Genomic DNA, 24,395 nt, shown 5'->3' on the forward strand with positions numbered 1-24,395 from the left:
CTCTCATCCTGAGGGGAAGTTTTCATTCCAGCTAAACTGCTAATCAGTGAGGAGCCCCGACTTCTTTTGCCTTCATTGCTATTGACTTGCTGTTTAAGACTCCATCCATCCATTATCCAACCCGCTATAACCTAACTACAGGGTCATGGGGGTCTGCCAGAGCCAATCCCAGCCAACACAGTGTACAAGACAGGAAACAAACTGCGGGCAGGGTGCCAGCCCACCGCAGGGCACACGCACACACACACACACCAAGCACACACTAGGGACAATTTAGAATCGCCAATCCACCTGACCTGCATGTCTTTGGACTGTGGGAGGAAACCCACGCAGACACTCCACGCAGGAAGGACCCGGGAAGTGAACCCAGGTCCCCTAACTGCCAGGCAGCCGCGCTACCAACTGTGCCGCCCAGTTTAAGAATAGGACCCCTTAATTGTTCCTTTTTTCCATAATTAACAGCCAAATGATAACGACATACAAGACAAGCCAGCGGATGACCAGCTAGCCAGCGGATGACCAGCTAGCCAGCGGATGACCAGCTAGCCAGCGTCCATCTTACAACATCTGAAATTAAAGAAAGGAAGTGAAGGTCTCAGGGATGTTCATCTGCTCAGGACCACAAAACATTCTGATGGTGGGAGTACCAACAAGCCACAGGATTAGGTAACGAGTTTAATTGGCTTTAAATATATAAACCAACTAGAGTCCGAGGCGTAAACTTCGCTTCTCGTTTCCGTTGGGCTGCAGCTGAAGAAAAAAGAAGAAGCGATTCAGGGGGCTGAGCCTTTAAACAAACACACAGATACCTGCAGGGCATGCTGGGATCTGTAGTCCCGTGGGGCAGCCCTGTTAGGATCCTTGGGGAGCTGCCAGGACTAATTATTCCTACTTTATGGGACTTCCGTTTGACCCAGAAGTGCTTCATTTGCATTACCCCTTGTGTCCAGAATAAAAGGAGCCACTGAGGCTCATCCAGGCATGTTGGAGTCGGGTGAAAAGTGGGCAAAGCTTGCCTGGGAGGTGCGGAGAAAGAGAAAAGAAGAATTTGATTATGTTATTGTGCCTTTTTAAGGTAGCGTCTATAATAAATACACGTGTGTACACCCGGGACTTGTGTTTGTGCAGTTGGGTTGGGGTGCTTGTTCTCCCCGTGTCTGCGTGGGTTTCCTCCCACAGTCCAAAGACATGCAGGTTATGTGAGTTGGCGATCCGAAATTGTCCCAAGTGTGTGTGTACCCTGTGGTGGGCTGGCGCCCTGCCTGGGGATTGTTTCCTTCCTTGTGCCCTGTGTAGGCTGGGATTGGCTCCAGCAGACCCCCCATGACCCTGCAGTTAGGATATAGCGGGTTGGATAATGGACAGATGGATGGTTTGGGTGCTGAAACGCCCCCTACTGGTCACAACCAAAAAACCCACATTTTTAAACTGTATGGTGACCAGCATTTGGGTTTTTTCTGTCACCGTCAGCTTTCCTCTCAAATGAGCACAAATGTCAACTCACAACCTGCCAGTGGTGGCCCAGAACCCAAAAGGGGGTCACGAGAAACTCGTCACCTTAAGGGAACCACTTTCGAGTCCCCTCTAAACAACCCTGCAGAAAGAATCTTTACTTCTTTAGATCCATAACAGGTTCTTAAATAATGAGTGAATGAGAACAGCTTTGTGAAATAACTAAGGGTTTGAGATTATCTTGATCTCCTCGAGCTGCTACACATTAAAGATGTCGGGTTTGTCCACTTATTAGAACCTGACTGGTGCCACCAAGCACCCAGGATTTCTAAGATTGTAGGTGGGCCCTTCAGATGACCCCCCCACCCCAGCTGCTTTGTAAATTTAACTGCTCCCTGCTACTTTAGCAGCAATAGGAGGCCAGCGTGAAACGTTGCTGACACCAAAAATAGAAAGAGGAACTTAAAGACCACGTCTGCAAATAGTTTGATTCTTTTTTTTTTTTAAGTTGCTGCTACCCAATAGGCCAGCAAAAAAAGCAACCCAGAAATACACAGCGTTATGGCTTTTTACTGATTAATCTTTATTTAGGTTATGCCGTTAATCAGGCTTTAATAATAATAATAAAAAAAATCAATATACATTCATGAGAGAATTGCAAACAGGAATAATGGACTGCATTTCAAACGGACATTCCCAGGCCTCTCAGGTTCAAACCAGGAATCTTAGCTGCCAATGACGTGCAGAACACACCACGAAGAATAAATACGGGCACGCGCGTTTGAATTAAATTAATAGAAAGTCTCCGTCGCACACAAATGTCCGCAGCCTCATGTACAGGTCAGTTAGAAAGAGATGAACTCCGTCCGTTGGAAAAAAAAAAGGAGTTAATATTTCAAAGAAAAGCCTGAAAACGCCGCAGCCTCGTTTGGTGAGCAGCCCCGACATCAGGAGCCTTCGGAGAAAAGTCGTGGCATAAAAATACCAGCAAACGACAGGAGACGGGGGCGCCAGGCCCCATCATCCTCACTGACGCTCGCGTGTTTAGTGCAAAAATAAATTAAAAAATGGCATTAGCACCCCAAGCCGACGCTAAGAGCAGAACCCCACACTCATAATTAATTTGTTCCAAAAACTGTCACCAAAATAATGTTATATCAATCAAAGAAATAAAACCACATCACTCAACATTCACAGCACAGACCAACACAGTACCCCTAAAGCCGGGGTGGTCATTGCAGCGGACAATCGTGAAAAGGGGACTGTCGAGAGGTCACATGATACTAATGGTTAGACATGATTGGATCAAATGAGAAAAAAAAGACATCCAAAGCGGAGTTCAACGGAGAGGTCGATGAACGACATGTAGGGGGCGCGCCCTTTATATACACGGAACACGTCAGACTAAAAGAGGCGGTGGCATCCAGCGCCGCGCCCCAGGTTGGCTGCGTTTTTTTTTTTGTTTTTTTTGAAGCCCATAATTAACCAATCAAAAGTTCGGATCGGACATTCTTCCTTCTCTATTGCAGACCTTTTATGTAATTTGCTTAGCAAGTGTCCAAAAGAACCCAAACCAAATGCTGCTCAGGTCTGTAGTGCTCAGCGCGCCCACTGAAGTGGATGGATGGCGCCACATCCAAGCTCAGCTCAGTTCAGGTCGACGAGGTCAGCCACAGGTGGGTCACCGTGCTGTTGGTTCCGCTTGCTGAGCCACTCCTGCCGGACTGCGTCGACCTCTTTACGGTATCGTTCGTGCAGCTCTACGAAGTTTTCCAGCGGCTCGCTGGTAAAAGTGGACGGTGCTGGCCTATGCGTGGCCGCTCTCCCGTGCACCGGTCGCCCCAGATGAGTAGTGACCTGCTCACTCTCGATACCTAAGACCGTGAGCCGGTGCCGGGGTCCCGAGTCCACGCGCACTTGTTCATACGTGCGCTCCAAATCCTGCACCAGCATACGCAAGCGACTGAAGTTCGCCCATAGCAGGGCCTTCACCCAGGCTTCCTGCGTCCTCTGGTCCTCCGCTGCTAACTTGTAGGTGCGGATCCCGGGTCCCTCGTAACGGATGTCGAAGGCGTAGTTTTCGTTGGATTCACAAAGCTGCACGGAGCAGCCCTCCAGCACGATGACCCCCAACGGTTCGCGGTCACTCCGCTTGTCATAGTAGAACAACAGGTTGCCCTTCAGTATGAACCAGCGCTTCTGATAGGAGGTGTTACGCTCGCCCTTCTTGTACAAGTGGCCCTCTTTGTCGACCGGGGTCTTACTGGTGGCATACCGTATGAGCGGCTTTTCGTGGAGCTTCATGGTGGCAACCGGCAGCACCACCTGCTGCTAGGGGGAAAAATAAAAATGCTAAATTAATGTCTTAAACAGAGTCACCTAGAGTTTACAGATTAATCTAGTCCCGTGCCATCATACGGAGGAATATTTTGGACATAGAGGTCATCAATAATAAAAGCACTGGGAATGCAACTATACATAAATAATAACAGCATGTAATTGGAGTGTAAATAATTAAATGTGTCACAAAATATATTTGTATTGCTTTTATTTAATTATTTGTTCATTTAGTTATTTCAGCGACACCTGTGCAACATGAAATAAGCTCCGAAATGAGCGCTGTGAGAGGGCGGGCTCTAGCGAGTGCTGTGTTCTGATTGGTGAAACATAGGCGGAGCTCCGGCCGCAAGCCGTTAGCCGATCATCCAGTGCTACATTTACGGCAGGCACTTCAGATGCAGACTCCTCGCGATGAGTTCAGAGATTCTTGGATTAAAGTCACCGCTTCGCTGAGATTCTTTTCCTGGCACTCGTATGTGACGCAACTTTTCTTCCCCCCAAGTCAAAAAAAGCGTTTGTGGATGAGTCACCAATCGGAACACGGAACGTGTTTGGACCCGCCCTCTCAAATTTGACGAGTGAATGTGACAGTTTTCATTTTAGGGCTTATTTCATGTTGTGTGCGTGTCACTAGAATCAGTAAATGAAGAAACCGTTAAATAATAATAAAAAGACATAAGAAACAAACAAATTATTTCGTGACGCTTTAAATTATTTATCTTCACATTTCTATTATGTCATTTAATGTCATATTTCACAGTACTTTTATTATTTACGTATTTATTTAATTTTGTCTGAAGAATTCCTCCATGCTGCTCTGCAGTTGTACTGATACACTCCTAAATTTTTTTTTAAATTTATTTTGTTAATTTTATTACAATCCAAACATAGCAATCAAGTTTTTACAAAAAAAAAAAAAGAATTATGTTAAGAACAGATCGATCCCCACCCCGAGAGAGAGAGCAAGCCAAACGGTGTAAGATTTAAAGTTTGTAAACATACCTAAGTTAATAAATTCTCTGTGCTTTATAAACTTATTTTAAAATATTACTGATTAGATCCTGCCATGTTTTGAAAAAAGTCTGTAGAGATCCTCTAACTGAGTATTTGATTTTTTCCAATTTCAAATAATATTAACACATCGGTTTCCCACTGACTTAAAAGAGGAGAGTTTGGGTTCTTCCAGTTTATCAGAATGAGTCTGCGTGCCAAGAGTGTAGTAAATGCAATCACAATTTGTTCCTAAAATTCAAAGAGACAAAGTGGTTATTCAGTGAAGCCATGGGGTAACCATTTAAAAGGCCATCCACATAAAGAACCTTCCATCCTTAGATCTTTACAGGCATACATAAATAAATGACAACAGAGCTGTGAATCCCCACTGGGCTCCCGTTTTGACAGGAATGTCTCTGCATACGGTCACACGGACACAGTTCAGGTTTTCTTCATCTGGTTGTGCCCTGCTTAGTATGTTTAAGCCTCTGTGGCCCACCCCAGTACTTGGATGGAAGACCACCTGGGAAGAGGTTGGGTTGCTGTTGGTGCTTTCCCAAAATCTACATGTTGGATGTATAAAATGAATTTCTAGTGTTCGTCCCCGTGTTGTCGTGCGGGGCGTTAATTGGCGTTGCACCCCAGCGCTGTGCCCGTCTGCTCCTTCAGTGAGGGCGCCAGACGCGGTTAGGACGCTGAAAGGGTAAGGCGCGCTTCTCAAGCTCTCTCTTTCTCTTTGAATTCTTTATATTTTTGATTCATTTTAGAGAATATTAACTTTTTTTTTCATTCAATATAAAAGACACCACATTATCATATGCAGCATTTTATCTCACATATGTGCAGTTTATATTTCAAGTGATTACACTACTCGTAAGGTCCGCGCTTATTACATCACGACGTTTGAAACGACATTGCTTTAATTTTCTGCGTTTTTCATTTTAATATTCCGTTATCTAAATATGGTTGATTTTATTTGAATGTTTTATTTCTTTAGAAGTAAATGAGAGAAAGAGAGAGAGAGAGAAGTTGGCTTCCCGTGCTATGTCTCTATTATCTTTGTATATTGGTGTGGAGAGTAAACTTGATTCCTTGTTTGACTTTCTGTATGTATGTCTATGTGTAAGAATAAAAGAATTGGACCCAACCGACTGTTGTCTGCCTTTTCTTTCAGCCCATACAACACTCAACAAAGATGTGAAGCCATCAGTACACGCTCACCCCAGTGGTCTCTGTGTGGACCCCAAAGCCCCAGTTGGCGTGACGGGGACACTGTGCTTTAAAAAAAAAAACCGGCGACATATTTCAGATGAAATGTAAATTCGAGCTTCTAACTCTCTGGGGTTATAAAATGATCCCTGGGCATCTTTCCTGAACGGTATGGTGTTCCCTCGATGTCCTGGCTAAATTACCCACCACAACTTTGTAAGTTCTGCCCCCCAAGAGATAGCTAACTGCCTCTGTCACCCCTTCACTATACCTGACAGCAAATGTGTGGTGAGTTCACTGTGGCACAAGAATGGCTGCCGTCGCGTCTTCCAGGTGGATGCTGCACATTGGTGATGACTGAAGTGGCTCCTCACTCTCTATGACGTTTTGAAAGGCGCCATTCAACTATGATTAATTAATTAGGCAACCTATTAAACACTTAAGAGTTCGATTCTGTCCACATATCAGGAACCTTTTTCAAAGTCAACTTCACATGCTAAGAACCCGTCCCAAAATTAAACGGTGCCTTGTCAAGCAACCACACAACCCAGCAGTCAAGGGCCGTTTTAGAGGCAAATGTCTCAAGAGTGCAGGCGCAGAGGTTCTCCCGTACACTAATTCCTCCATGAAAAAGCTTTGCCTAAATATTTTAACATCACTCACTTCATTTTTACATAAACTTGACCTGTTTTTTTAAAAAATAAAATTCTATTTTTGATGTGCATGTGATGAAGGCGCAGAGCGGCTGGTTCATCAGAGCTGAATTATTGCATGCACACTTCACACCCTGGCCGGCGCTATATGTCATTTCTTATATTTATTAATATTTGTTTAGCATTTCGGTTTTTCACGTCAAAGTAAAAAAAAAAAGGTTGTTGGTGCCACCAGTCTGGGGCTCATGCTGCATGGTAGAAGATGGCATTTACCGGGTAGGCGGTGCTCACCTGTCCAAAACTATTCCAACTATATCCGCAGTTTTCACTTTACAGCTCCCAACACGACGTCTTCGCTAACTTGACTTAAATTTCAATTTAAAAAGAACGAGCCCATGGCGCTTCACTGACAAATTCCTCATTTGTTATTTATAAGTCAGACAATGGCACGCTGGATGCCAGGTTGCCTTACCAACGCAGCAACTTCAAGAGCTCCACGCGTATGGTGGACAGTGTGTGCGCGTGGGACCTGTAATGACTTTTATCCTCATTTCATTTTAAATATCATTACCAAAAAAAAAAAAAAAGCCCGCCACCGGCTCCGGGCCACATACCTGAACTCGAGTCGTACTCTACGCTGTCCACGTCGCTTTCTCCACTCACACCTCCGCGATGGTGGCACTAACAAAGCTCTCGACAACCTCACCTGCCGGAGCTTCACCTGGCCGGCACTTCCGGGACGGAGAGGGAGGATCGAGGGAGGGCGGATCGAGAAAAAACGAAGTGAGAGGAGGGTCGTGCAACTCGCGGCTTCAGGACGTCGCTTGTGCCGTCCGAACCCGTCCAGTCCTACACAGATCGTCACCTCCGTCATTCACCTCTTGTGCCCTTCAATGCCCAGTCCGATGGCGCTCGCATGTGGTGTTTCCACTGACACAGCAGCCAGTCAGGCAGCGGCGCTTAATCAGTCCCGGAAATAACATCCAGATAAAGAAAGAAAGAAAGAAAGTACGATCGTTCTTCCTGCATGACACACGCCGAAACAACTTTCATGCAAGCTTGGGTGATTTGAATGTGTGAAGACCCATCGACCAGCACGCCCAGGGTCCTAGTGCGGAGAGGTTGGCATGCACAGCGCGAAAGAAAAAAAGAAATCTCTGTACAGTTCCACTTCTGTTACAAGGAAATGCGGCACTGATCGTTAACTATAAAGCCCTTAATCTCACTGTCTAAAAGGACATTTCAGGCTCAAGAAGGGAATTCGTATCAGAGACACATTTATTGGCCAGTTGTGCTCCATACAAAGAATTTGGCTCACACACCTAACAAAAAGACAACACAAACACACAAACTGCAGGGCAGTGTAAGAAACCCTAAATTAAATAGCGAAATAAGCATTTTCTATAGCTCAGAACTAGCTGTGCTACCCGTCGAAGAGGTGCTGAATTCTAATCAACGTGGACCTCAGCATTAAAGTTTGCTGTGCACCATCTATTGGAATGTATTCTGTAAAGCATGTAGTCATTAAATGCATTTCATTTGTCATTCCAACAGGTGGCACATCACAAAACGTTGTAATAAAATGCATTATAACAAGTATTTGTCATATGCCATCTGTTGGAAAAAACAAATGCAAGCATATCTCCCTGTTATGTGAAAGTTGGTATGGGATTTGTAAAAACGGTCTTAATATTTGTGATGCACCATCTGTTAGAATGACAAATGCAGTGCATATGTCTTGTCTTATATGCCATTTGCTAAGGGTTTTGTAAAAGCAGTGTTAGTATTTGTGATGCATTTTGTTAGAATGCCAAAGGCAAAACAGATGTCGTTCTTATTATGCCATTTGATATGAGATTCATAAAAGCAGAGTTAATGTTTGTGATGCACCATCTGTTGGAATGACAAATGCAAAACATTATGTCTAAGTTATATGCCGTTCGTGACCCTTGGATACCTACTGGAGAGACAGTGGGGTCTGCTGTTTCAGACATTTGTAAATCGAATAGTCAGTTCTGAATGCACCCCAACATTCCAGTCACCTGCATTTTGCCATCACGTTTCCCATTAAATTAAATGTTCATGACACTTTGTTTCAGAATGGTCTTGCTTTCCAGTTGGACACGTTTGTTTTGTTTTTTATGAGCCATTTCCTTATTGTGGTGTGGCCTTCAGCAACAGTGCACTTTATCCATCCAGCCCGATGGCCTCCCAAAGTAAGTCAAAAATCTCTTCTTTTTCAGGTTTTAGAAAGTGTTGACACTGCTATGCAAAATTCTAAGCAAAAGCTAGGATGATAGTCTTTCTTCTGTTTTACCTTCCAAATTACGTGTGCTGCACTGGACCGTTTTGTTTTTTAGGTCTTTATCACAACTCAGATCTTCACCTCCACATCAATTTGTGGATACCTGCTTTCAGTTTGATATTAAAGAGTCTGCTTCTGATAATCAGCATCTAAAAGCCAAATTACAGAAAACCTACTGAGATTCAATGGTGTATAATAAGAATATATGAAAAGCTGCAAGAGGGTGAATACATTTTATACTATATAGATGTGCTATCCAACTAAGAATTGTTGAAATCTACATAATCCACATAGACCTCAGTATTAATGTTTGCAGTGCACCAGCTATTGGAATGTATTTTGTAAGGCATGCAGTAATAGTATGCATTAAATTTCTCAGTTCAACAGGTGGTACATCACAAACATTAGTAGAAATAAAATGCATTACTACAAATGTTTGTGATGGACCATCTATTGGAATGCATATGTCTCTGTTATATGCCATTTGGTATGGGATTCGTAAACGCAGTGTTAATTTTGTGACACACCAACTGTTGGAATGACCAATGCATGCACATGTCTCTAATATTTGGCATTTTTATGAGATTTGGAAAAGCTGTTTTAATTTTGTGATGCACCATCTGTTGGAATGAATAATGCAATGCATACATCTCTGTTATGTCATTTGGTATTGGACTCATAAAAGCAGTGTTAATTTTGTGGCACACCAACTTTTGGAATGACCAATGCATTGCACATGTCTCTAATATTTGGCATTTTATGAGATTTGGAAAAGCTGTTTTAATTTTGTGATACACCATCTGTTGGAATGAATAATGCAATGCATACATCTCTGTTAGATGTCATTTGGTATGGGATTTGTAAAAGCAGTGTTAATTTTGTGATGCACCATCTGTTGGAATGAATAATGCAATGCATACATCTCTGTTAGATGTCATTTGGTATGGGATTTGTAAAAGCAGTGTTAATTTTGTGGCACACCAACTTTTGGAATGACCAATGCATTGCACATGTCTCTAATATTTGGCATTTTTATGGGATTCGGAAAAGCTGTTTTAATTTTGTGATGCACCATCTGTTGGAATGAATAATGCAATGCATACATCTCTGTTAGATGTCATTTGGTATGGGATTTGTAAAAGCAGTGTTAATTTTGTGGCACACCAACTTTTGGAATGACCAATGCATTGCACATGTCTCTAATATTTGGCATTTTTATGGGATTCGGAAAAGCTGTTTTAATTTTGTGATGCACCATCTGTTGGAATGAATAATGCAATGCATACATCTCTTTTAGATGTCATTTGGTATGGGATTCGTAAAAGCAGTGTTAATGTTTGTAATGTGCCATCTGTTGGAATGATAAATGCAATGCATTTTATTACTGCACAAGATTGTGATGTGTAATGTATTGGAATGACAAGCCAAAGCATATGTCTCTGTTATACAAAATTTGGTATGGGATTCATAAAAACTGTTAATATTTGTGATGCACCATCTGATAGAATGACAAATGCAATGCATATGTCATTGTTATATGCCATTTCAGATTGGATTCATAAAAGCAGTGGTAATATTTGAGATGTGCTATCCATTGGAAAGACAAATGAAAATCATTTATTTCTGTTATGTGAAATTTGGTATGGGATTCAAAAAAGATTGTTAATGTGTGGTGCACCATCTGTTGGAATGACAACTGCAGTGCATTATTATACTAGAGATGTTTGTGATGAGCCATCTGTTGGAATGACAGCGGCATATCAGTGCCACACTTATACACAGGTACTTATAATTTTATTAACAACAACAACAACAACAACATTTATTTATATAGCACATTTTCATACAAAAAAATGTAGCTCAAAGTGCTTTACATAATGAAGAATAGAAAAATAAGAGACACAGTAAGAAAATAAAATAAGTCAACATTAATTAACATAGAATAAGAGTAAGGTCCAATGGCCAGGGGGGACAGAAAAAAAAAAAGAAAAAAAGAAACTGCAGACGGCCGGAGAAAAAAAATAATAGGTGGATGTTATGTAAAACCATATCAACAGGTAAAATTACAATAACCCTACATTTTATGAAACCCATGCCATAGACCGGGTACATACGCCAGAGCCGGCTGTGTGAATAACGATACGAGTTTGCTTGTATTTCTTTGGACAGCATGTCACATGATCCCTTAAAGTGGCCCATCTGACTCTTGGAGTCTTTTTATGTGCAGTGCGCTTGAATATTACGGCGCTACAGACAACCGCTAAACGCGTCCCCGATTCGCTCCAGGCACCGGTGCGAGTGATCAGAAAGTGAAAGGCTTGAAGCGCTCATGCGTGTGTGTGTTCCTCATTATGCAAATGTTGGATTAAATTGGGTTATATGGGTATACTGTACTTACAACAATGTTACATTCTTCCTCCTGTCGTTCAATACTCGCGAACGAAACTGTAGGAAGCCACTGACATTTGATTATTAACACAAATAGAGAAGCAAACGGGAAGTGAGAATTCAGGCTGAGCAGACCGAGACCGAGAGCTGACCAACAGAAGACTGTGACGGGAAAGCGACACGGACTGTATGTGCCTTATTGGATGGCGCTATTGGGGAAAAAAAAAATCCAATGGGAGGACCCCAGCTGAGCGCACAGCACAAGCAAATCCTGGACCGGGAGACAGCCATCCCAGTGCCCACCAACACCCTCACACAAACCCAGTGACGTATTCACCAAATATGCAAATGATTGGTGGGCTATAAGGAGAGCTGGAGTACCTGGAGATGTGGACGTTCCCGTGTTGTTCATGGGAACGTCAAATGATCGATAATACAGTACACTGATATCTGTCTTTGAGTCTCAAATATGTACAGTACACACACTGTCTGCTTTTCTCTACACTCTGTACACCTCAGACTATAAATATAAGAGCAGGTCATGTCACTTTGTAGATATTCTCATATGATTGTACACTTATGGAGGGAGATGAGACAAAGAGGAGAGGAGTCGGGTGGAGAACCTCGAGAATTGTCTGCAAGTTAACGCACCAAAGAGCCTCCACGTCCATTCACATCCAGTCGAGGAGTGCATGTTGGGGTGGTCCACTTTAGTGACTGGTTGGGCTGATCTCAGAGTACAGAGGAACTATAGAAGGACGGGCAGAGCAGGCTCCTGTTCCTTTAATGTGGGCAGTGACATCCTTCATGTCTTCTGCGACTTTGTGATGCCCAGTGTGGTATACTGGAACATCACCTCAAGAGAGGTCCATCAAATCAACAAGCTGATTAAAAGGACAGGCTCAGTTAAGGCAAACACGTTCCACCTTACTTAAAGATTGCTGAAGACCACTTCCACCAGTTCATGGCAACAGTATTCCCGAATGGCAGTGGCCTCTTTCAGCAGGATAATGCGCCATACTACACTTCAATAGTGGTCTGAGGAACATTAAAAACAGTTCAAGGTGTTGACTTAGTCTTGAAATTCCATTGATCTCAATCCAATTGGGCGTCTGTGGGATAGGCTGGGAAAACAAGTCCGACCCATGGAGGTCCCACCTTGAACTTAAAGGACTTAAAGGATCTGCTGTTATGGTCTTAGTGCAGACATCACTGGACACCTTCAGAGGTCTTATGGAGCCCATGCCTCGATGGTCAGAGCTGTTTTGGTGGCATGAGGGGGACCTACACAGAGTCAGGAAGGTGCTTTGATGTTGTGGCTGATTGGTGTGGATAGACAGAAAAATAATAACGTTAAGTACGCTAAGAAGATTATTATAATTCTTGTTATATATATTTGTGCCTTTTTATCTGCTGCTGTAACCCTGCATTTTCCTTCTGGAGTAATAAAGTTTCTATCTATCTATGGATGATATAGTGCCTTTCATATCTATCTATCTATCTATCTATCTAATATAGTTTCATATCTGATTATCTTACAGTGCCTTTAACTTTCTATTATCTGTATATCATATAGTGCCCTTCACATCTATCTGTAAGGTCCACCTTCATTTGTTTAAGGCCTTCTTTATCTTACCATCAGCAGAGTGGAGCAGGGTAAGGGGATTTTTTTTCAGAAATAACATATGCCTCTGCATCAAATCAGTACACATTTTATGAAATAATATTTTATATTTCATAAACATTACACATGGGCATGAGTTAACTCACGTACATGTGCACGCACAATTATCCAAGTTTGGGACATTGAAAATCCGCTCACCTTAGTTACCTGGACAGTAAATAAGTAAGTAAGTAAGTAAATAAATAAATAAGCTAAGCACAGAGCAGGGGGGCACAGTCCCACCAGATGACGTTCATGCGCTAAATATGAAAATAGCGTCCCACGAGAATTGTGTTATTGAAAGGTCTATAGTGAAATCAGTTGTGCCATGTTAATCGTCTCCTCTTTCAGTTCGTCACCATATGTCCAATGCACGATATTATTCAGAATTTCACCGCGTTTTTCGGCAGCCGGACTGTTTCCGGGTGGTTGGCCGGTCCGGTTCTGCGCATGTGTGACACAAGCTTTCAGTCACCCGGTTGTTTTGTTTTATTCTGTGACGCACAATGTGCGCGTCCTTGTCTTCAGCAAAAAGAGTGTAAAGCATGGTTATTTAAGCAAGTTGGCGTTATGTTGGGATCGTCCCTTTCATCATGAATCACGTCGATTATTTATCTACGGTACGATTCAGCACTTTGCCGATTAAACAACAACTGGAAATTAAACATTTGGGACCGCACCAGCCGGATGAGCTTGTAATCATCCAAGAAGGAAACGGGAAAAAGAGATCATTCAACCCGGAGTGGTTTTATAGGAAATCCTGGCTAACGGCCAGCATCTCCAAAAAAGCCTTGTTCTGCTTTCCGTGCCTTCTTTTTGAAGGGGAATCCGTATGGACGACGACGGGGTTTACGGATTTAAAGCACTTGTCTGAACGACTGGCCAAGCACGAGAGCTGCGCCTCCCATGTGGATAACAGCATCAGACTGGGCTTACTGGGGCAGACGAATGTGCCCTCCGCGCTCGATCGCGTGCACGGACGGGACATCGAGGAGCACAACCGACAGACTGAAGAAAACCGGTATGTTCTTGGCAGGATTATTTCTTGTATTAAACTTTGTGGGAGATGCGGGTCTGCCGGCTCTTTAAACCCGGCCATTTTTAAATGTATTTTCGAGACGATGTGCGAGGGGGATTCCAGACTGAGGAGGCATTACGAGGCTGAGCCTTATTTCAGTGGCATCGCATCTGCAGCCATTCAGAACGAACTTTTGGACTGCATGTACAGCGTTTACAGGGACGAGGTGGCCCGCCAGCTGCTGCACACGCCGTTCGTCGCGGTGATGACAGACGAGTGCACGGACGGCTCCTGCAACTCACACATGGCCGTCGTCCTGCGCTACATGGTGAACAACACGGTGATCGAGAGGTTTTGGGAGTTTATCGAGGTGAAGGACAAAACGGCTAACGGTCTGGCCACCGCCATCATGGCATCCCTGGACCCCCTGCACATCACCAACAAGCTCATCGCGCAAACGTACGACGGCTCTGCGGGGAGGTACGGCAGCGTCCGCGACATCGAGGCGCGCGTCAAGCAGCGCTACCCGCTGGCGCACTTCGTCCACTGCTACGCGCATCCGTTGAACGCCACGCTTCAGCAGGTCTGCTCGGCCAGGAGCTCGGACTTGAAGGTGTTTTTCGCGGACCTGGCCACCTTCACCAACTTCTTCTCCAACTCCTACAAGAGAATGGCCGCCCTGAACGAGGCGCTGAGCAGACGCGTCTCCAGGCGGCAAGCCGCGCGGTTGAATTTCATCAGCAAAACGGCGAATTCGGTGTGGAAAGGTCGCGAGGAGATCAAGGAGTGTCTGCAGAACATTCGGACGCAGGAGGGATGGGACAAGGCCACCATCAGCGAGGCTTACGGTCTAGCCATGCATCTGCAGGACCCCAAGTTCTTGCAGTTCTCCCAGTTCTTCTCTGAACTCATGCCGGAGGTGGACCTTCTATACGGGGTGCTGCAGAAACGGAAGATGAACGCCAATGGCATCCGCCTCGCGATTCAGACGTTCAAGAAGAACGTGGGGCTTCTGAGGGAGAGAACTGACTTGATAGCCCAAGACGGCACCGAAGGGAGTAAGAGAATGAAAACCGACGCGGCCGCCACCATGCAGGAGGCGTGTGACGCGGTGCTAAGCCAGGTGGACGAGAGGTTCCCCGAGAGTGACCACTTGATCACCGCCCGCCTAGTGGACGGCGCGCTCTTCCCCCAAGTTTGCAAGTTCGTTTCCAGTGGTCGAGCTGGAATTTGCAGCCAGACTGTGGCCCGTGGTGAATAAGGAGAAGCTGAAAACGGAGTTGACCTCGCTGTACCAGCACGTCGAACTGATCAGAGGGACCACCATGTTGTCTCTGTTGAATTCCGTCCACGAACACAACCTGCAGGATGTCCTGTCCGAGACGGTGACACTTCTTAAAGTTGTCATCACGACGCCGATGACCAACTCTGAATCCGACAGGAACCTCTCCACTCTGAAAAAGGTCAAGACGTTCGCCCAGAATGCCACGGGGCAGCACAGGCTGAACGCCTTGGCTATGCTCGCCATCGAAAACGGATTCATCCACGGACTGCTGAATTTCGACAGCAAGGTCATAGAGCAGTTTGCACACATGAAGGACCGCTGTGCCACCTGCCTCTTCATGAAGTGACCTTCATCGGTAAGTTTTGCTGTTGGCTTTTGTGCCTTCCGCACATCACTGGATAGTTGGAAGTTCACAGTTTGGTCTTTGAGGTTGCATGAGCACCACGTTTAGCGTGACAAACATCAAGACAATAGACCATTTGTTGCCACACGAGTCCATTGGTCCCCAGTTTGCTGAATTCACAGCTTCCTCAATTCAATGTCATGGGCTTAGGTGGAACAAACACTCTTTCTTTAATGTACGCCCATAGATAAAAATCGCAGGGGGTGTACGGCCTGGAGACCTGGGAAGGCCAAAGACGACGAGCAAGATCTTGTTGTCCACCTCTTTTAATCCATCGTCCTGGAATGGTGTCATTCAGGTAACACCGGACCGCCAAAGTGGAAATGAGGTGGGGGGCACCATGTTGAATGCATGCAACCACAGGACCACACTTTGAACTTCCAACTAGCCAATGATGTGCACAATGCGTTTCTGTCTTATACAGTTTGTTTGAAATACATTTTTTGAAATCTGCTCTTTTATTTTGAATAACCCAGTAAATAAAAAAAAATAAAAATAAAGGCTTACCCAGAGAAGAATGAAAACGGTGGGAGCTTTATAAAAAATAGAAACGTTATGGAGTTTGAAGGAAATCGCAGGATTGCAGCAGCAGACATCTAAAACGCACAAATATACACGCCCGGTCCAAAGTCTTACAACGCCTCCGGTCTTCTTCAAATGTTGAAATGCAATGAATGACCGAAAAAGGGTGAGCAGTAAACCTCCAGAGTGTTACATTTTAAAGTTTAGGGTTAGCAGAAACTGAAATAAAAAAGGGGGAATGTCAGAATATTACAAACGGGGTCTCGTCAGGGAACAACTAACGGGTTACGATCTACCGATGTCCTGCAGCCATCCAAGTCGATGAAGCCTTTGCATCCAGTTTGCGCAGGTGTCCCAACTTCTGTTGATTACTTAAAAAAACAAAAAAAAACCCTCTGGTGTGTCGGTCTTAAAGTAAACCCTGTCGCTACACCCTCTTGGACAATATATTCCAGTGATAACAGCAATTAAGAAATGAGACGAGACCGGGCATCATTACCGTTAGAGGTGTTGGCTTTTCATTTGGAGAAATTGGGGGAAAAAATTAAGGGAACTCGGGAAGAGTTAAAGAGTCTAATGGCTCCGGGGACAAAAGATCTCTTGTATCGGTCCGTATTGCAGCTCTGTGATAGCAGCCTACCACTAAACACACTCGCTCCTCTGCCTAATTGTGGTGGTGTGTCGCGGGTGGTCCAGATCTAATTACGCAATTTTCATTACGCTATAACTTATTACATAGAAAAACACCTGAAAGATCCCGGACCATCGAGAAGTGTGCGAACTGACGACATGAACAATCGTCTTCATGCCGAACTGGGATTGCCCCCACATAAATCAAAGTCATCCAGACGATTTGGATCTGCATAATTTGATCTGGACCACCCTGTAGATGGCCGCTTGCATAGTGTCCTCCTCTCCGCGGTGGGAGTGATGGAGGTGGGATTACATCAACAACATTTATTTATATAGCACATTTTCATACAAGAAAAAATGTAACTCAAAGTGCTTTACAAAATGAAGAATAGAAAAATAGAAGACACAATAAAAAAAAAATAAAAATAAGTTAACATTAATTAACGTAGAATAAGTAAGGTCCGAGGGCCAGGGTGGACAGAATAAACAAAAAAAAAAAACTCCAGATGGCTGAAAAAAGAAAAAAAATAATAAAAAAAAAATACAAAAAATATAAAAAAAAATAAATAAATAAATAAATAAATAAAAATAAAATCCTAACATCAGGGATCGGCTCTGAGTCCTTTCCTGTTTGCAATGGCGATGGACAGGTTGACAGACGAGATTAGACAGGAGTCCCCATAGACTGTGATGTTTGCTGAGGACATTGTGATCTGTAGTGAGAGTAGGGAGCAGGTGGAGGAGACCCTGGAGAGATGGAGATCTGCTCTAGAGAGGAGAGGAATGAAGGTCAGGAGGACCACCACGACAGAATACGTGTGTGAATGAGAGGGAGGTCAGAGGAGTGGTGAGGATGAGGGAGTAGAATTGGTGAAGGTGGATGAATTTAAGTACTTGGGATCAACAGTACAGAGTAATGGGGAGTGAAGAAGAGTGTCAGGAGTGACAGGGAAGGTCTACAGGACAGTAGTGAGACCAGCTGTGTTATATGGGCTGGAGACGGTGGCACAGGGGACAGAGCTGGAGGTGACAGAGTTAAAGATGCTAAGATTTGCATTGGGGGTGATGAGGATGGACAGGATTAGAAATGAGGACATTAGAGGGTCAGCTCAGGTTTGGAGACAAAGTCAGAGAGGCGAGCTGGAGTTGGTTTGGACAAGTGCAGAGGAGAGAGAAGGATGCTAAGGATAGAGGATAATGCGTCGGCCACACACTCCTTCCAGGGCTCTCAAACCTTCACTCCCTCTTTCATTGTGTCTTTTTTTTCCCTCCCCTTCCAATTCTCCTTTTTATAACGGGGATGTGGCACAGGTGTGGCGATTAGCTGACCCCGGCATCAATTACGGACACTGGCGATCCCATACCTGTGCACTTCAGTGTGGAAATGCCCCCGCGAACTGCTTCCTCCATGCTACCACGCCCCCCTCAAGCCGTGAGTGCGATGATTATTTATTTAAAAACTGGCCATCCGTTTAGAGCCGTGTACCCACTATACCACCCCCCCAGTGTAGTGTGCTGTTAAAATGGCGCCATCCGTCTGGTGAGATGTTAAACCGAGGCCCTGACCCTCTGTGGTCATTAAAGATCCCTGAGCATCCTTCGTAAAGAGTAGTAAGGTGTACCCCGATATGCAGGCTAAAGTGCCCACCACGGCCTGGTCGTTGTGGCCCCCTAATCAGCCCCAGTCTCTAATTGTCTCTCTCTCACCACTTCACTACCCAATAGCTCATTTTGTGGTGAGTGTACTGGCGCAAAAATGGCTGCCGTCCCATCATCCAGGTGGATGCTACACATCAGTGGTGGGTCAAAGTGGCTCCCCACTCAATTAGGCAACAGACAGAAAAAGGTTTGGGGATGGCCACCCCGTGTACTGAAAAATCGGCAAAAGAAAAGCGGAGTTCACAACTGAACTGAACTACCAGGGTGAGTCTTCTCTATAGATATGCTGGGTAGGAGGAAAGAGGTGGAGTCAGCGGGGGCCAGAACAGGAAATGATGTGGCAGGGAGGGGCATTCTGGATACCAGGAAATGATGTCTTCAGGGTTTGCCAGCAGTGATGTCAGTGGTGGGTGGACCGCTGCTGATGTCATTGGGAGGCGGGGCCTTTGGCTGAACTGCAGATGATACAAGAGGAGTGAGGATCAGGTGGGAGCGGAAACCCCCCCGATCTGGCTAATGAATAACACTATCTGAGCCCATAAACGCCCCAAACACGGACACACGTGTGTGACACGTGAAATAATCAGAATCGACACACATGAAAAGGTTTGGGACAGCCGCCCGTATCTTAATCCCTGGCTGCTCAAGGGTTTGAAAAGTCGCACTGAAGAGTCCAAGCGTGAGGTACATTTGAGTTGTCTGTCATTTTAAGGCAGGGGACCGGAAGTGACGTCATTTAGGTCCGAAACCAGAAGTGATGTTCTTGGGGCCGGAACCAGAAGTGGTGCCGTCAGGGCTGAATCGGGCAGAATTTCCCGAATTTGGTCTGCAGAGACAACGGAGGAAGATTTAGTGCACACCGCCACCCCCTGGCCTGGCATGGAATTACCTTCATTTGGTCCATTCAGCTCCCTCCTGTGCTGTGACACACACTATATACACGTAATAGAAGTATCATCTTGTCAGTATGGTGGCCCATGAGCATCGTGATTTCTGTTTTTTGCAATGGTAGCATTGCCACTCCAGGAATATCGCTAGATTCACACTGTGCTTCAGTTATCAAGGGGGGCTCCTTCCTGCTCTGACATTTGCCAGCCTTCTCTCCCATGAACGGGTCACGACACCAAAATGTTGAGAAACACAGCACTATCAGTTATAGACCTTGCAGGTCCCAAACCAGACAGGGGGTCCGAATTCTCTCGATGGTGGGAGTTTTATACTCCTGTTTGCGTGTGCGCCCGGCCCTGTCTGAGTCAGTATATTTGGGTTGTATTATTTATTACTTTTATATTAGTTAATGCGCTTCTGCACCTTTAGTTAAACACCTGCTTAGTCGTCGCTGTGCCCCGTAACGGCGTCCGTTTTCCGTTGAGGCAGGATTGGTATGACAACCGAGGAACGAGCTGTTATCACCCTGTACGTTTGGCCAGTGGGGGCTGGGTGGTCTCTTGGCCTTGGAACCCCTGCAGATTTTGTTGCGGCCCATCTGACTTTATTTATTTATTTTTGGTTTTTGACCCTCTGACCGTACTTAATTCTTTGTTACTTAGTGTTGCCTAATCTTATTTTTGTTTCATGTAGACGTTTCTTTCTTCATCTGGTAAAGCACTTTGAGCTGCGCCATTTGTAAGAAAATGTGCTATTGAAATAAATGTTGTTGATATCAGGGACCACATGCATCTGTTTTTAGTCACCAGGACATAAGGAGACACCAGGGCCGTCTTAACGGGGGGCCCAGTGTTCTACTTTGCCCGGGGGGCCCATGAAGCTGCTAAGAGAGCCCTGGGAGGGACCCCGATTTTTTTCAAGTTAGAATACAAAATTAAAGCATAACTGATGGGCACGCTTACTTCTTCACCACAGTGCTGTGCGGGTTATTTGAGATTTTTTTGGTTAAAGATAAGTTAACCTTATAAATAAAATAAAGGACGCTTTTTTTCCGCTGCACTTTCAGCTGAAGTCGCGGCTGCCGTGTAAAACAATGCATAGAGTGTGGAGCACCCAGTGAGAAAACGTTAAACTGCGTATGCAGGAAACCGAGCATTTAGTATCATTTCGAGGATTTTTACCTTTTGTTACTTTAAAGCAGCCAAAATATAACGAACCTTGTCAGATCTGTGCAAGTATGAAAATGGCGGATGTGTGCTAATGATACTTTTATCTCTTCACAGGTTTTTATTCTTTGAAGTTGAAGAACGAGGACCAGCTTGACATTCCCGAGTGTATCACAGTTGTAAATAAATCATGTTTTGGATCTCTGATGTGTTCTTCTCGATAATACTGGGGGGCTGATCAAGTGCTGGTGATCACATACAATGGCTAATGTGCACCATGTGGCGCAGGGCCGATTTTAAATAAATCATTGCTCCCCCTGTAGGTGTGGGATTGTTTGACCGCGCCGCATTCACGCGCAGAGGCTCCCAGAAAGGAAGGGGCGCAGGAGCCGACCCACACTATGCCACACACACATGAAGCAGGACATCCCCTGTCCGGCTCCTGTCACTGGTGCCTTCTGGGTGTCCGACGTTCGGTCTGTGCTTTTGTTGCCTCACACGTCCGTCACACAAACTCTGCAGGCCATCCGTCTCGTGGAGACTCGGTTGTCCTTTGCATTGTCAGGATGTTAACAAAGCGGTTGCAGCGTCTCCAAAAAGTATTCGCCGCTTTGGAAGTTCTCACATTTTCATGTTATTGACTCGCACGGAATTGAATTTGGCTTTTTTTGACCAAAACGGGTCTGTAAAGTCAAACGTGAAAGCAGATCTCTGCAAAGTGGTCTAAATTAATGAGAAATATGAAACATGAGGTCATTGAATGCGTTAGTACTCACCGCCAATCACATGTGTATTTAGTCGACGGCAGCCGTGACGCCCTTGAGTCTGTGTGCTCAGGTCTCTCTCTCTCTCTCTCTCTCGATTGGCTCGGCCATTTTTTCTTTGCCAAACTCCTCACCCTCTGTCGGGTGTCATGGTTGGCCGTAAGTGAGCAGCCTTTGACATGTCCAGCCACAGATTTTCCATTGGATTGAGCTCTGGACGCTGACCCGGTCACTCCAGGACATTCACCTTGTTGTTTTGAAGCCATTCCTGCGTAGCTTTGGCTTGACGCTTGGGCTCGTTGTTTTGCTGGTCTTCTCCCAAGGTGCGGGCTTCTTGCAGGTTTTCCTCCAGGGTTCAGCCATATTTAGCTGCATTCATTTTCCCCCTCACTAGCCCTTGCTGCACAGAAGCCTCCCCACAGCCTGAGGCTGCCACCACCACCACCCTGCTTCACGCTGGAGATGGTGTGTTTCTGATTATATGCTGTGTAGTCTGATGGCCAAAAAGCTCAAGTTTGGCCTCTTTGGACCACATCACTTTCCTCCATCTGACTCAGTCCCCTGTGTGCCTTCTGCCGAGACTTCCTCTGTGTTTTGTTTTACTTTCTCGTATACGAAGTATAGGGAAAGGATTCCAATCGTCCAAAGCTTTGATGTCAAGATTTTGATGAATCGCGACGTTTTAGACCTCCCTGACTTTCTTGTATATGAGGTATAGGGAAAGTATTGTAATCCTCCAAAAATCTGACCTCGAGATTTTTATGAATCTCGATGTTTTAGACCTCCTAGAGTCTGATTTACTTTCTCGTAGGGAAAGGATTATAATCGTCCAAAGCTTCGATCTCAAGATTTTGACGAATCTCAACATTTTATGCCTCCCTGATTTCCTTGTAATTGAGTTATAGGGAAAGTATTGTAATCCTCCAAAAATCTGACCTCGAGATTTTTATGAATCTCGATGTTTTAGACCTCCTAGAGTCTGATTTACTTTCTTGTAGGGAAAGGATTATAATCGTCCAAAGCTTCGATGTCTATATTTTGATGAATCACGCGTTTTAGACCTCCATGACTTTCTGGTATATGAGGTATAGGAAAGTATTGTAATCCTCCAAAAATCTGACCTCGAGATTTTTATGAATCTCGATGTTTTAGACCTCCTAGAGTCTGATTTACTTTCTTGTAGGGAAAGGATTATAATCGTCCAAAGCTTCGATGTCTATATTTTGATGAATCACGACGTTTTAGACCTCCATGACTTTCTGGTATATGAGGTATAGGGAAAGTATTGTAATCCTCCAAAAATCTGACCTCGAGATTTTTATGAATCTCGATGTTTTAGACCTCCTAGAGTCTGATTTACTTTCTCGTAGGGAAAGGGTTATAATCGTCCAAAGCTTCGATCTCAAGATTTTGACGAATCTCAACATTTTATGCCTCCCTGATTTCCTTGTAATTGAGTTATAGGGAAAGTATTGTAATCCTCCAAAAATCTGACCTCGAGATTTTTATGAATCTCGATGTTTTAGACCTCCTAGAGTCTGATTTACTTTCTTGTAGGGAAAGGATTATAATCGTCCAAAGCTTCGATGTCTATATTTTGATGAATCACGACGTTTTAGACCTCCATGACTTTCTGGTATATGAGGTATAGGGAAAGTATTGTAATCCTCCAAAAATCTGACCTCGAGATTTTTATGAATCTCGATGTTTTAGACCTCCTAGAGTCTGATTTACTTTCTTGTAGGGAAAGGATTATAATCGTCCAAAGCTTCGATGTCTATATTTTGATGAATCACACGCTTTTAGACCTCCATGACTTTCTTGTATATGAGGTATAGGGAAAGTATTGTAATCCTCCAAAAATCTGACCTCGAGATTTTTATGAATCTCGATGTTTTAGACCTCCATGAGTCTGATTTACTTTCTCGTAGGGAAAGGATTATAATCGTCCAAAGCTTCGATGTCTATATTTTGATGAATCACGACGTTTTAGACCTCCATGACTTTCTGGTATATGAGGTATAGGGAAAGTATTGTAATCCTCCAAAAATCTGACCTCGAGATTTTTATGAATCTCGATGTTTTAGACCTCCTAGAGTCTGATTTACTTTCTTGTAGGGAAAGGATTATAATCGTCCAAAGCTTCGATGTCTATATTTTGATGAATCACGACGCTTTAGACCTCCATGACTTTCTTGTATATGAGGTATAGGGAAAGTATTGTAATCCTCCAAAAATCTGACCTCGAGATTTTTATGAATCTCGATGTTTTAGACCTCCTAGAGTCTGATTTACTTTCTCGTAGGGAAAGGATTATAATCGTCCAAAGCTTCGATCTCAAGATTTTGACGAATCTCAACATTTTATGCCTCCCTGATTTCCTTGTATATGAGTTATAGGGAAAGTATTGTAATCCTCCAAAAATTTGACCTCGAGATTTTTCTGAATCTCGATGTTTTAGACCTCCCGGAGTCCGATTTACTTTCTCATAGGGAAAGGATTATAATCATCCAAAGCTTCGATGTCAAGATTTTGACGAATCTCAACATTTTATACTTCTCTGATTTCCTTGTATATGAGTTATAGGGAAAGTATTGGTGTCGTCCAAAAATTTGACCTCGAGATTTTTATAAATCTTGGATGTTTTAGACCACCTGGAGTCCGATTTACTTTCTCGTAGGGAAAGAATTGTAATCATCCAAAGCTTCGATGTCTATATTTTGATGAATCACGACGTTTTAGACCTCCATGACTTTCTTGTATACGAGGTATAGGGAAAGTATTGTAATCCTCCAAAAATATGACCTCGAAATTTTTATGAATCTTGATGTTTTAGACATCCCAGAGTCTGATTTACTTTCTCGTACGGAAAGTATTGTAATCATCCAAAACTTCGTTTTAGATCTCCCTGACTTTCTTGTATACGAGGTATAGGGAAAGTATTGTAATCCCCCAAAAATTCGACCTCAAGATTTTTATGAATTGCAATGTTTTAGACCTCCCGAATTCCGATTTACTTTCTCATAGGGAAAGTATCGTAATCTTCCAAAGCTT

The 24,395-nt window shown here is 44.1% G+C and overlaps 2 protein-coding genes across 3 annotated transcripts; one reads left to right on the plus strand and one right to left on the minus strand.

Annotated features, from left to right (window-relative positions):
- Window positions 1–2,011: 2,011 nt before the first annotated feature.
- On the minus strand, window positions 2,012–7,704 carry pheta2 (PH domain containing endocytic trafficking adaptor 2). Of its 2 annotated transcripts, none has more exons than XM_039765034.1 (2): window positions 7,262–7,704; window positions 2,012–3,780 (listed from the first exon to the last, which is right to left on the minus strand). In XM_039765034.1, exon 2 carries the CDS (start codon window positions 3,754–3,756, stop codon window positions 3,100–3,102), a length of 657 nt encoding a protein of 218 aa, XP_039620968.1. In that variant the 5' UTR covers window positions 3,757–3,780; window positions 7,262–7,704; the 3' UTR covers window positions 2,012–3,099. The 2 variants fall into 2 exon arrangements, with proteins under 2 accessions (XP_039620968.1, XP_039620967.1); XM_039765033.1 differs by having other exon boundaries at window positions 2,012–3,783.
- A 5,783-nt stretch (window positions 7,705–13,487) lies between these two features.
- On the plus strand, window positions 13,488–20,784 carry LOC120536622 (zinc finger MYM-type protein 1). Its single transcript, XM_039765035.1, has 2 exons — window positions 13,488–15,661; window positions 20,695–20,784. The coding sequence occupies exon 1, from the start codon at window positions 13,597–13,599 to the stop codon at window positions 15,280–15,282; it is 1,686 nt and encodes a 561-aa protein (XP_039620969.1). The 5' UTR covers window positions 13,488–13,596; the 3' UTR covers window positions 15,283–15,661; window positions 20,695–20,784.
- The last annotated feature ends 3,611 nt before the right edge of the window (window positions 20,785–24,395 follow it).

This window comes from Polypterus senegalus, chromosome 10, assembly GCF_016835505.1.
Source record: "Polypterus senegalus isolate Bchr_013 chromosome 10, ASM1683550v1, whole genome shotgun sequence".
Classification (NCBI taxonomy): Eukaryota; Metazoa; Chordata; class Cladistia; order Polypteriformes; family Polypteridae; genus Polypterus; species Polypterus senegalus.

Excerpts from the sequence above, each read along its gene's own strand:
- LOC120536622 (XM_039765035.1), top strand. The coding sequence starts at position 13,597 with ATGAATCACGTCGATTATTTATCTACGGTACGATTCAGCACTTTGCCG.
- pheta2 (XM_039765034.1), bottom strand. The coding sequence starts at position 3,756 with ATGAAGCTCCACGAAAAGCCGCTCATACGGTATGCCACCAGTAAGACC.